This window comes from Syngnathus typhle, linkage group LG18 (assembly GCF_033458585.1).
Source record: "Syngnathus typhle isolate RoL2023-S1 ecotype Sweden linkage group LG18, RoL_Styp_1.0, whole genome shotgun sequence".
Classification (NCBI taxonomy): Eukaryota; Metazoa; Chordata; class Actinopteri; order Syngnathiformes; family Syngnathidae; genus Syngnathus; species Syngnathus typhle.
In genome coordinates this window covers 1,439,023-1,453,015 of record NC_083755.1, presented here as the reverse complement: position 1 = coordinate 1,453,015, position 13,993 = coordinate 1,439,023, and the positions used below count along the sequence as shown (strand labels likewise).

The 13,993-nt window shown below is 41.4% G+C and overlaps 1 protein-coding gene across 5 annotated transcripts in view; it reads left to right on the top strand.

Annotated features, from left to right (window-relative positions):
* Positions 1 to 2,744: 2,744 nt before the first annotated feature.
* The window catches only part of f3a (coagulation factor IIIa), a 79,475-nt gene continuing 68,226 nt past the window's right edge, over positions 2,745 to 13,993 (top strand). For 3 of the 5 annotated variants that reach the window (XR_009718781.1, XM_061304791.1, XM_061304790.1), the window contains exon 1: positions 2,746 to 2,973. Coding sequence is in view for 3 of the 5 variants with exons in the window: in XM_061304791.1 (XP_061160775.1) it covers positions 2,898 to 2,973 (76 nt within the window). In the remaining 2 variants the exon portion in view is untranslated. Of the gene's footprint in view, positions 2,974 to 3,082; positions 3,836 to 13,993 lie in introns of those variants that run through there. The other 2 variants (XM_061304792.1, XM_061304793.1) reach the window with 2 other exon arrangements.

The window sequence follows — 13,993 nt, the reverse complement described above, 5'->3', positions numbered from 1 at the left end:
ACAGAGACAGCTTCTTCCCCCAGGCTGTTGCTCTGATGAACTCACACCACTCTTAGAGTCTCGGAGTCATTACTGTGCAATAACATCCTGCTCTCTACACCTTTTTTGAATTTGTATACACTGTTTGTACTGTGTGTCCTCTCTGCATCCATTGCAGCCTGGTCATCCTGGAAGAGGGACCTTCCCATCTGTGGTCTCTTCTCAAGGTTTCTCATTTCCCCTATCTGGAGTTTTGAGTTTTTCCTTGCCCTTTTGGGAGTTTAAGATCAGGGGATCATATTTGAGAATATTTGCCATTTTTCACATGTCCTGAGTGTTGTTAGTCACATAAATGTTGAACAGAGGGTGTGATTTACTGAAGGCAAATTCCTTGTTTGGCACGCTCAAACATGGCGAATAAAAAACTCTTGAATCTTGAATCTCTACAATAATATGTAATTGTATATACATAATAGGGACATTTACACCTCCCATCTCACCTGCGCTCCTGCACCACCAGACTCTCCAACAGCTTCATACTCCAGGCTGTTAGGATCCTGAACTCGCTCCCCCTTTCTGCGTAGCGTCCTGTACTTTGCGCTATGCTTACTTTCTGCTGTATGCACACTGGCTCAGTTTTGCTCCTCTTATTTATTGGGTTATTCGTTTATTATTTATTCAACACTCATATCATTTATTTATTATTTATTGTTTGTGCCTTCTTGGTTTTATTTTGTGTCGTCTACTTGTATGTCTATCGTGTACTATGTCTCGTTACCGTGGGATAGAGGAAACAAAATTCTGGTTTCTTTGTGTGTGAAGGGATTGACAATAAAGCTGACTTTGACTTGACTTTTCTTGTTTTTATTTTTTGTGTCGTTTACTTGTATGTATATTGTGTACTATGTCTTGTCACCGTGGGATAGTGGTAACGTAATTTCGATTTCTTTGTGTCTTGGCATGTGAATAAATTGACAATAAAGCAGACTTTGACTATTAAACTGTCAGAATCCATACTTAATTTCAAAAGTAAATAAAATGTTTTTTTAAATTAATTAACTGATCATTATTGTTTCATTTTAATAACATAAATTCAACTATCTCAGGGTTTACTATTGTAAGAACATAAGCAGGTGATTGAGGTGGTTTTATGCAGCAACTTCTTATGGTGAAGTGCTGAGCTGCATGGCAATGCACTGGTTGATTTTATGTTCCCACCCTTACCTTAAAGAGGAAGTCAAATAAAAAATGTTTTTTACAATACAATGCACCTCCAATCGTCTAAACATGGCATTCTGATTAATAGTTTGTAGAATAGCAATTTAGCAGAAAACGAATGGAGGCGAGGCGGCTCGGTGGCGCACTTGGGTAGCACGTCCGCCTCACAGTTAGGAGGGTGCAGGTTCGATTCCACCTCCGGCCCTCCCTGTGTGGAGTTTGCATGTTCTCCCCGGGCCCGTGTGGGTTTTCTTCAGGCACTCCGGTTTCCTCCCACATCCCAAAAACATGCTTGGTAGGCCAATTGAACACTCCAAATTGTCCCTAGGTGTGAGTGCGAGTGCAAATGGTTGTTTGTCTCTGTGTGCCCTGCGATTGGCTGGCAACCGGTTCAGGGTGTCCCCCGCCTACTGCCCGATGACGGCTGGGATAGGCTCCAGCACGCCCGCGACCCCAGTGGGGACTAAGCGGTACAGAAAATGGATGGATGGAATGGAGGCGCATAGAACATAGGTCTTGAGACATTTTTAAACTTATTTCCCGCTTTAACTTTGTTTGTCTTGGAAGAACATAAATTCACCAAGTTTGGGGATTTTTTACCACTATATTTCTATTTGTGACATGGTGGATTGCTATACAGACCTTTCTTAATCCATGTGTGAGGTTACCAATTTGAAAAAAACTCTGAGTCGATATCCTTAACTGGACATTGCATGATGCTGCAGTCAGTGATTTATTGTCATCTTTTATGGGTATGCCTGGGTGAGTCAGGTAAGTGTTAGGGCAGAGATAAATAGACCCGTGAGGGCGGAGAAACGTATGTTAATGCAGCCATATCCAATGTGGAACATGGCACCATGAGTAAAGATGCCTCAATTGCGTTTTAGTTGCAGCAAATAGAAATTATATTATACTTGAAGCCAAAAGAGTTGAGGACAAATTACAGAACAATATTAATAATGGTCAAATACTACCTTAAAACATGTAGTATTTGACCATTATTGTTATTGTCATGTTATTTGGTGAATAACTGTGTAGCTGATAGATATTGTGAAGTTCGATTTGGCATTACACTCCATTTCTGTGGTGAAACTTTTATTTATATATATATATATATATATATATATATATATATATATATATATATATATATATATATATATATATATATATATATATATATATATATATATATATATATATATATATATATATATATATATATATATATATATATATATATAATATATATATATAATATATATATATATATATATAATATATATATATAGACAAGATGGACACAGATCTCATGCTCCCTATTGAACATTATGTTGAATAATCATTGTCACCGTGCAAACTCAGTGGCCTTCAGAGACACGATGGACATTCTGCAGGGATTTTCCATTTCAGTGTATGCATCTGTGTGTTGCATGTTACCAACAAAAACATGCGACACACAGATGTACATATATGTACCACATCAAACGTGGCGGACGCGCTTACGTATCACAGCAACATGTCAATGAGCTCAAGGCGGGGTCTATTTATATTCAATGTCGATAGTGAATGGATTGCGCATTCAAATCGCTCGAGTCACATAAGCGTCACCGAAAGGTGTCAGTTGACCGACAACACCTCCAAGAACAAAGTACACATTTTCAGCCGGATTACTTGAACCGCGTGGAATTTAACACAAAATGTTGAGGACAAAAGGGACAACAGCACTTCTGATGCTGCTAATACTCGTCTTTCTGCACTCAAATGCCGTTATAGGTGAGTTTCTCCAGTTCGCCGACTTACGTTGATCGTCAAGTCGCCAATGTGCCTCTTGATTGCATCCAACCACATACGTATAACTAAGTTTTCGTGGTGGTGGTAGTGGTAGTGTGTGTGGGGGGTGGGGGTGATTGTGTTCTCGCCATTCTTGAAGACCTGCAACATAGCGTTAACGTCTGAGAAGCGCTTTTAAAAACACCAGTTGAAAACATTTTAATTATAGAACAGAGAGCGAAATATGCAAACTTGGGTAATTACATAGAATTTAAAGCCAGAAATGGAGAAAGATTGTAAAAAGTAATTAAATACAAACATAACCTTAAATTCATTTTCTCTTCATTTTACATTTCATATATAATTTTGATATTTAAATTGTCAAATTAATGAACATGCCAAATACATGAAAAAATATCCATATTAGTGAATAGGGGTTAAAACTAGTCAGTTAAATGAGTTATTACCTTGATTAATTTCAACCCCCTTTTAAATCCATAAATACCATTTTTTTCCATGTATAATGCACCCCCATGTATAATACGCACCCTAAAAATGGCATGTCGATGCTGAAAAAAAGCCTGTACCCATGTATAATACGCACCCAAATTTTGACTCCTACTTAAGTCCGTAAACGTAAAATTATCTCAGAAAAAAGATCATCTTTGGGAACAACCGGTTGCTATTCTGCCAGTCAGTATCACTGCGCATGTGCTAGCAAACTCGATAGCGAAGAAATGTTTCGGATTTGTGTAGGGTACATTGTGACAGGAAACGAGCAGGTGATCGAGCAAGCGTCTGATACGAGAGCGTTGTGTTCGATTGGAGCGTGTTTGAAGTGAACAGCAGAGAAGAAAGGAACAAGGTAAATTGTTGTGAAATAAAATATTACCTGTAATACGCATTTAGGTAGAGAGCTGAACTCTCGCTCTTTATATAGCTGACGTGTCCAAAAAAAATAAAATTGTAACCATGAATAATGCGCACCCCAGATTTTAGGACAATAAATTTGTTAAATATTGCGCATTATACATGGGAAAAAACGGTAATCACGGTATTAAGACTCATTTAGGCCTAATATAATTTGTATTCTTTTCATGTACTGTTGCTTGGCCTAATATAATTTGTATTCTTTTCATGTACCGGTACCGCAGAAAAACTACACTTCATCAGATCTTGCGAGACCGAAAATAAACATCTAGCACACCACAGTGGTGGCAATAGTCTGGGCTTGTTATGCAGAGATTTCATCCATTTTTAGAAATAAAGGCGTCACGACGAATGGTATGTTCATTTTTACAAGGTTAATATGGTGAATCAAGTTATATGGCCGCTAAGGTCAAAACAAACTTTAAAAATGATTAGTTGCACTATAGGCGGAGTCCTTGTTTGAATTTTATATGCATGTATTATTTTTTATATTCGCCATCTTTTTAATTCTTAGAATGGAGTGTTGACGGGCTGTTTGTGTGACTTTTTATGAATTAAATTCAATTCAATAAAGAAAATGTGTCTGCATAAGAAAATCAATCCTCTTCCACATGCATCGGTGTATCTTCATGTGTCAGGGTATCATTTGCTAAAAAATGGATCAGAAAACAGCTATGATTTAACAACAAAACATTTGATTAATAGCTTTCAAATATTTTAATTGCTTGACAGAACTAGTTAAAACCCTTTATAGTTTAAGCGGCCCATATGCGGCCTGCATGAGGATCCTGTGCGCAAGGTAAAAGTCAAACCACACCATTTGAAGACCTGGACATTGCTTGTCCCGTGCCACATACCTTTAAAGGTTAATTAAAAATGTCCCAAAAATATTTTCTAATTTCATAAATTTTCATGAATGGACCAAAGCTGCTTTGCTTTTTTTTAAAGTTGTCTCATTTCACGTACATAATGACGTATCAAGACGTGCGCATGATTGGATCGTTGTTACAAGCAGATCACCACATGACTTTAGCCCAGAAAAATGTCTGCTCGTGCTTAAAAAAGAATGCTAGATGCTGAATGCAGAGTTTTCAACAAATATTGGACAGCTAAGTATTTATTTACGGTTGTCACAGGTAAAGCTGTATTTAGTTTGCGGGGAGCAGATCGCCGTGTTTAAGGACTACAATTTGAATCGCCATTACGAGGCAAAACACGAGAAACTTGAATCATGCTGAAAGGGCACGGACATCGGAAGCTTTGCTAGCTAAGCTGCAAAAGCATCAAGGCTTTACCAAGCTTCACACATCCAGGGATGCAGCAACCTAGACCAGCTTTGTAATATCGTACACAATTGCTCAATACAGTTAGCCGTTCTCGGAGGGGGAGTTTGTGACTATGCCCTGAAAGAAAGAAGCATTTGAGCAAATCTCGCTGTCCAGGTGAATCGTGACAAGAAGGATCGAGAACATTGCGGGGAATCTGCAGCTTCAGCTGCAACATAAAGTATCAAATTATGACTTTTTCTTCTTGTCTTTGGACGAAAGCTGCGATGCCCACGACACAGAGCAGTTACCGTAATTTCCGGACTATAAACCACACCGGACTATAAGCCCCACCAGCTAAAATCCGGGAATATTTTAGTTTTTTTCTTATATAAGCCGCACCGGTCTATAAGATGCACGTGCACACACATTTTTTACACAGAAATCCTTTTTAAAGTTTTAATAACATACTTTAACTTGTCTTTCTAAACATTGCCTGTGACGCAGCAGTAGTATCGCAGCAACACAGAAGTGTGCACGCAAGTTATTAACAAAGAAAGACTGGACACCGAAAGCTTTTTTAAAGTTTTAATAACATACCTTAACATTTCTTTCCAAACACTTCCTGTGACGCGGCAGTAATACCGCAGCAACACGGAAGTAACACAGCACTAATAGGGTTTGATTAAATAAAACATACCGGTAAAAGTCACTGAGACGCGGCGGTAACACAGCAGCAACACGGTAGCACAGCACTAACAGGGCTGATTAAAAAAGCATGAAAGTAAAATCGTCTTCATCTTCCTCCTGTGCATTGAAACCATCGAAGTCTTCCGATTGGAATAGCGTTAGTTATCCTTTGCCACACACTTTCTCAGTATCTCTTTCGTCGTCGGTTTTATGCATTTCTTCTAGCATTTTCTATGATAAGGGTCTGTTCATGCTAATTTTATTCATGCACGAAGCGCTAAATTACATTAAGCTAGTGAGCGACACGTATAGCTTCAGAGTAGACGGGACCACGAAATAAAGAAAAGGGTGATGCAACACAATGTCATCAACATCGACTGCCTTTAGCTTAAAAGCGGCATCATATGCATTTCTTTTGTCCCCCATAATGACGATTTGTGTATAAAAGCTTCCTTTCAGTAATGTCCGTCTTGATCTCGTTCTGTCTCTTCTTTGTGTGAATTATACGGCACTATTTGCCTGGCGGATGGACATGCGATCAACACACCACTTTTCTCCCCAGCGACCGTGTCCATATATCCCTCCGCCCAGCAAAGCGGTGCCGCACAACAGCAGTCCACAGCCTTTTTACAAGTGTATAAAAGTGATCAAGTCATCACAAAAATCACGGAAAACATCCTATATAAGCCGCACCGGACTATAAGCCACAGGGTTCAAAATTTGAGAAAAAAGTCGCGGCTTATAGTCCGAAATTTACGGTACTTATATTTTTCCGTGGGATAACGTCATGCATGGACCAGGGCTGTGGACTCGGTCGGATTTTTGCACCGAGTCCGAATCCGGCTGTCCATTTTTTCTGTTAATTCATGTGACTGCTTAGTCTTTATTCAAGGCTAATTTAGATCAAAATCTAAATAATTACAACAGTTTTGTGATGGCTTTGTCTTTATTAAACATATAAACGAATACAATAAACAGATACCTTCAAGTTGTAATCATTAATTACACCATTATAGCTCAGACATTTATCTAAACACGAATAATTAGTGACGACCCCACAACTATCGAAACACATCAATGATATGACCTGGGTGACATAATCGTCCTTGACATTGGTACATAATGTAAACATTAGCCTAAGGTCAACTCAACGTGGCCGCATTGATCGTAATTTACGCTCCGTTTCCCCCCAAATCTAGAGGCAAAACATTGTTCTCTCGCTGCTCCCGGGTTCTTCCATCCTGGCTGCGCGCGGGGCATTGTGGGTCTTGTACGTGCACGCACGCAGGCAGGCGCGGGCACACACGCAACAACTAAATTTGTCTTCATAACAAGCAAGGAGGGCTGTGGACAGTATTCCTACGCGCATTCTCAGCAGCATGATGAAAATAAAATTGAACGTATTTTTTTTATTGTCGGACTCGGTGGACTCAGTCAAAATCAGCACAGAGTCCGAGTCCGGCAAAAATGACCGAGTCCGACGGAGTCCGAGTCCACGGACTTTTGAACGTATGCAAGATAGTGACGGAGATGATATACAGCAGTGTTTTTCAGCCTTTCGTTGTAATATAACTGATTTTAATATAGGAGCATAACAGATTTTTGTTGGCGGTGTGCCGCGAGACTTTTTCTAATAAAAAGGTGTGCGGTGAATGAAAAAAGGTTGGGAAACACTGATATACAGGACTGTCTCAGAAAATTAGAATATTGTGATAAAGTTCTTTATTTTCTGTAATGGAATTAAAAAAAAAAAAGTCATACATTCTGGATTCATTACAAATCAACTGAACTACTGCAAGCCTTTTATTATTTTAATATTGCTGATTATGGCATACAGCTTAAGAAAATTCAAATATCCTCTCTCAAAATATTAGAGTATCATGAAAAAGTAAACTAGTAGGGTATTCAAATAATCACTTGAATCGTCTAATTAACTCAAAACACCTGCAAGGGTTTCCTGAGCCTTGAAAAACACACAGCTTGGTTCAGTAAACTAAATCACAAGTATTTGCAACGACCCGGACTGTCTCAGTAATTATAGGCCAGTTTCAAACCTCCCATTCATAGCAAAACTTCTTGAAAAAGTAGTAGCTCAGCAGCTTATTGATTACATGGTCGCCAATAATCGATATGACTCTTTTCAGTCTGGTTTTAGAGCTAATCATTCCACTGAGACAGCACTTGCTAAAGTGACTAATGATCTCCTCATATGGATTCAAACACTTCATCTGTTTTGTTACTACTCGATCTTAGTGCTGCCTTCGACACTGTAGACTTCGATATTTTATTAGGGAGTAGAGATGCACCGATCCGACTTTTTCAGTTCCGATACCGATACCGATGCCGTGGCTTTGCGTATCGGTCGATACCCGATACCGATCCGATATTATGGTTGACTTAACAAGCTACATAACTCTACATGTGGAACAGAAAATACCAAAGGCAATGGCATCAGGCAGACTACACAGTTCTTTGCTCTAAATTAGGGGTGTCCAAACTAACGGTCCAGGTTTTATTGGCCCGCAGCAAATTCTGAAAACATAATTGAATATGGCCCGCACAAGAAGCTTGAGCTCAGCTTCTCAGTTTCCACACTAGATGGTGTAATGTATTTGGACTGTGTGGTTACCCGTACTGGGGGGTGGAGCTAGAGGTATGGCGGGCGGATGGCATGTTGTAGCTACGAGAGACTGCGGCTAAAAAGAAACGAACATCAATACATGATTGACTCACTGCTTCCCTAAAACCTGGTCGTCTTGTCAAGTTATTTCTCATGGTATAGAGAAACATTACAGATGGAGCCCGCCACACAAAGCGTTTGACGTCCCATTAACACCCCCCCGGAAGAGAAGCGAACACGCAGCGTTTGACATCCGATTAGCCTCCCCCCCCCCCCCCCATTCGGGAGAGAAGCGAACGCGCAGCCTTTGACGTCCCATTCGCAACCCGAAGAGAAGCGAACGCGCAGGGTTTGACGTCCGCTTAGCAACCCGGGGAAGAGAAGCGAACGTTCGCTCCATGTTTGCGTTTGTTTAGAAAACTCTCGTGGCATGCGGCACACGTGCTGCTGCCGTATGACGTAGCCCGCGTCCCAATAGATTAAGGAAAGTATCGGCTCACAGATCGGCTGTATTTTCCGATACCCGATCCATCTATTTTGTTGATATCGGGGCCGATATCCGATCCAGATATCGGATCGGTGCATCTCTATTAGGGAGTCTTAAAAGTTGTGTTGGTATTTCAGGGTCAACACTAGGCTGGTTCCATTCCTATCTATCAGACAGGACGCACCGAGTGGTCCATGGCAATACGTCCTCTGAGCTCTATAATGTTACGTGTGGTGTCCCACAGGGATCGGTACTCGGACCAATTCTATTTAATATTTACATATATGATTCCGCTTGGGGACATAATACGTAAATATAATATTAGTTTTCAATGCTACCCGGATGACACCCAATTATATATGCCGTTATCTATGACAGATCCGCGGGATTGTTGTAATCTTGAGGGCGTGCCTTGCGGAGATCAAGCAATGGATGTCTCTCAACTTCCTTCGTCTTAACCCAGTTAAAACCGAGATGTTGAAACCACTATAACTATAGATAACCGTACTATCACTCAGAGCGATACTGTAACTAATCTCGGGGTAATATTTGACCAAACGCTCTCCTTTCAAAAGCACATTAAGAATATAACCAGAATTGCGTTTTTTCACCTTCGTAATATTGCAAAGATTCGTGCGATCCTCTCGACCGGTGATGCGGAAACTATTATACATGCGTTCGTCACGTCGCGCCTGGACTACTGTAATGTATTATTCTCTGGTCTTCCTAAATCCTGCATCAAAAGTCTACAGTTAGTACAAAATGCTGCTGCAAGGCTGCTCTCACGGACAAGAAAACTTGATCACATTACCCCTATATTCGCCAACTTACATTGGCTCCCGGTCCATTTAAGATGTGACTTCAAGGTTCTTCTATTAACCTATAAATCACTGCATGGCTTAGCGCCTTCATATCTCGTCGACCTAGTCCAGGGGTGGCCAACCCGCGGCTCTTTGGCTGGTTTCATGCGTCTCTTTTCCGTTCATATCAACATTTATGTTTATTTTTTTGCGTATTTGCTTCGCTTGAGTTCAATATGGTATCTTGGTCAAACAAGAATGCGCGCGAGGTGAAATCCCGCAAAGGAGAAGGGCAAGGAAAAAAAAATCTTGGCCCTCGGTGTCGCTAAAAGACTCTCGTTTTGCGAAGGTTACGAGACGGAACATAAGGAACAACTAGGTCAGGGGTGGGCTGGAGAGGTGGTTAGGTGGCACCCAAGCTGACAGCGGCTATCTGGATTCTCGTGGACCAATTCAGGATGGGGGAACTGCAGCTCAACCTCCTCGAAGACACTGCCAGGACAATTGAGGGCTCCTCCGGCAGCTCTTTGCTTTGACCTGGACATTCACTTTTTCATTGATTTTCATATTATGTATTATTTGCGCCCTCTCTGCATCCATTGCAGCCTGGTGATCCTGAAAGAGGGATTCTTCCATCTGTGGTCCCTTCTCAAGGTTTCTCATTTTCCCCTGGCAGGGTTTTTTTGAGATTTCCCTTGCCCTTTTAGGAGCTAAATATCAAGGGATGCTTTGAGAATAATTGTAAATCTTTGTCTATGTGAAGCCCTTTGAGACTGCTTGTGATTTAGGGCTATACAAATAAACTTGACTTGACTTGTATGGGGAAGACTGCTGATTTGACTGCTGTCCAGAGGACCATCATTGACACCCTCCAACAGGAGCGTAAGACGCAAAAAGAAATTTCTCAAAAAGCAAGCTCTTCTCAGAGTGCACTTTCGAAGCACATCCACAAAGAGTCTGTTGGAAGGGGGAAATATGGCAGGAAACACTGCACAACCAAGAGAGATGACCGCAGCCTTAACGACATTGTGATGAAGAGTCGCTTCCAGAATTTGGGGGAGCTACAAAGACAGTGGACTGAAGCTAAAGTCCAGGTATCAAAGGCCACTGTTCACAGACGTCTCCAGGAAATGGCCTACACTAGCCCTATTCTCATAGTCAAGCCACTTCTGAAGCGTCTGACTTGGGCTATGGAAAAGAAGCACTGGACAGTTGCAGAGTGGTCCAAAGTCCTCTTTTCAGATGAAAGCAAGTTTTGTATTTCATTTGGAAGTCAAGGCGCCAGAGTCTTGAGAAAGGCTGGAGAGGAGCAAAATCCAAGTTGCTTGAAATCCAGTGTGAAGTTCCCACAGTCAGCGATGATTTGGAGAGCCATGTCAGCTGCTGGTGTTGGTCAACTGTGTTTCCTCAAGTCCAGAGTAAATGCAGCTGTGCACCAAGAGATCTTTTAGCACTACATGCTTCCGTCTGCTGAAAAGCTCTATGGAGATGATGATTTCATTTTCCAACATAATCTGGCACCTGCCCACAGTGCCAAAACCACCAGTAAATGGTGTACCAACCATGGCATTACTGTTCTCGATTGGCCTGCCAATTCCCCTGACCTGAACCCCATAGATAATTTGTGGGGTATTGTGAAGAAGAAGCTGAAAGACACCAGGCCGCTATTGAAGCATCCTGGGCATCCATAACACCTCAGCAATGACACAGGCTGATTGCCTCCATGCCACGCCGCATTGATGCAGTAATTCGTGCAAAAAGATTCCCAACCAAGTACTGAGTGCATTAATGGACATTTTCAAATGTTTGATTTTGTTTTGCTGTTATAAATCATTTTTTTTTTACTTGGTCTGAGGAAATATTCTAATATTTTCAGATAGGAATTTTGAGTTTTCTAAAGCTGTATACCAAAATCAACAATATTAAAATAATAAAAGGCTTGCGATATTTCAGTTGATTTGTAATGAATCTAGAACAGGGGTGGGTAAACTACGGCCCGCGGGCCACATCCGGCCCACGGGACCGTTTAATCCGGCCCGCCAACCCTGAATAAATTGTATTATTAAAATAATTTTTTGGTCATATTGCCGGCCATGACTGCGTTTCCCCAGTAGATGGGGAACCGCTCGCCTGCGCATTTACTACCGGAAGCCGTGTCAGAAAGCTCGGTGCACACTCACAAGTGCGTGTACGTACTCAGTAGTACGGACATGGGGCACTCGCGCTCTATTTGTATCAGTCCCGAATTTAGAGCGTGGGCTGTGACGACAGCATTCTTGTAATTCGCGCGCTGAGCTTTCAGATACAGTTTTACGCTAAAGCCACCCACAAACCTTCCCCTGGAATCCTTCCATTAAAATGAGTGGCCCGAAGAAAAGAAGTGAATGCCGAATGTTAAAAAAGAGTGGCCAATTTGGCTCGACGTACGCGACGTGACGTTCAGCCACATCAACATCAACCCGTCACAGATCGAGGTAAACGGACCAACACCTCGGATCTCTCCTAAGAATTGCCACAACAAGTTTTACTCCAGACAATGACACACTAGCAAAAAAAGGAGACCAACAACACTGTTCCCACTGAAAATGAAGGGGAGGCTCTCAAGTTTGTTGTAAAAAAATGCATTTTGAATATGATTTGTACACATAGCAGGGATTGAAACTAGTGACCATTCTCATTTTCAAACAATGTAGGATGCTCAAGGACATTGATGCACCACCTGCTTGCGACTAATCTTAACCTGTAAAGTTCTTAAGGCTTAGTTTAAGGAAGTGTTTCCCGTTTCCTCACCTCTGTTACCAGGTGTTTGTGAGTTAAAACTCTGCTCTGATTTTCAGATACCCCTCACCGTGTTGCAGTTTTGATTACTTTATTTGGATGTATGCTTTCACCGATTCTTCAAGATGATATATTTGGTCAGAATGTTTGCCGTTTGATGTGATCTCATAAGATAAACATCTTTCATTAATCTGACCTGCAGGCACTGAAGTGTTGGAGACTGTTATTCATAATAACGTATTGTCGTATTTTATGAGATTCACTGATAGCAGTTTTTTAGTGATTTTTTTTTTTTTAATGCTGTTAATAAATGCATATGTTTTCAAAAAACTTGTTTGGAATATCCATGCTTTATTACCTACTAAAGGCCAAAATATATTATGCAATGACCTTTACAGGTTGCTTATATTACTTCACACAAACTCTACGTCCATCTGCTCCTGGTTCGGCCCTCCGGTCCAAATTTAAAACCCAGTTCGGCCCGCGAGTCAAAAAGTTTGCCCACCCCTGATCTACAATGTATGACATTTTTGTTTTTTTAATTGCATTACAGAAAATAAAAAACTTTATCAAAATATTCTAATTTTCTGAGATAGTCCTGTACTACCATGAGAGCTGCTCTACGCGGATGGCCTGGTATTGATGGCTCACAGTCGAGAAGACCTATCTAGAAAGCTAGCGGCCTGAAAGACATGCCTGGAAGGGAAAAGAATGAAGGTGAATGCGGCAAAAGATGGTAGATGGGAAGATGTACGAGGTGGTGGACAGCTTCTGCTACCTTGGAGACATGCTTAACGCTGATGGAGGGGTGGACCTAGCAATGACCACAAGGGTGAGAAGCGGGTGGAAGAAATTCAGGGAACTCATGCCCTTAACATCTAAGGCCCCATCCCTGAAGATGAGAGGCCACGTGTACTCAGCCTGCGTCAGAAGTAGTATGACGTACGGAAGTGAGGCATGGGCCCTGAAAACAGAATACGAAGACAAACTAAACAGAGCAGAAATGAGGATGATCAGATGGATGTGTGGTGTGTCAATGAGGGAGGAAAAGACCAGTGCAGAGCTGAGAAAGAAGATGGGAGTGGAGGCCATAGTGGATGTGGTGAGGAGAGGCAGACTGCAATGGTACGGACATGTAGTGAGGAAGGACGACTGGGTGAAGAAAGTTATGTCGTATAACGTAGAGGGACGACCGTGGCAGCCGACATGAAGGCACTCGGCATCAACCACGAGTTGGCCATGGACTGTTCCCGGTGAAAGAAAGCCATATCGAGAACCCAGCGGCGCCTGGAAGGCGGACTTTAAACCGATTATGATGATGAGTCCTGTACATAAAGAAAATCAATGCCCATTATGTTATGGAAACCTTTTTGAGATGCTTTTTGAGGAGCGACTTTGCAATATAATATGTGCATCTTTGTGAGTCTGGCGGTATAATTGTACCTCAATACTA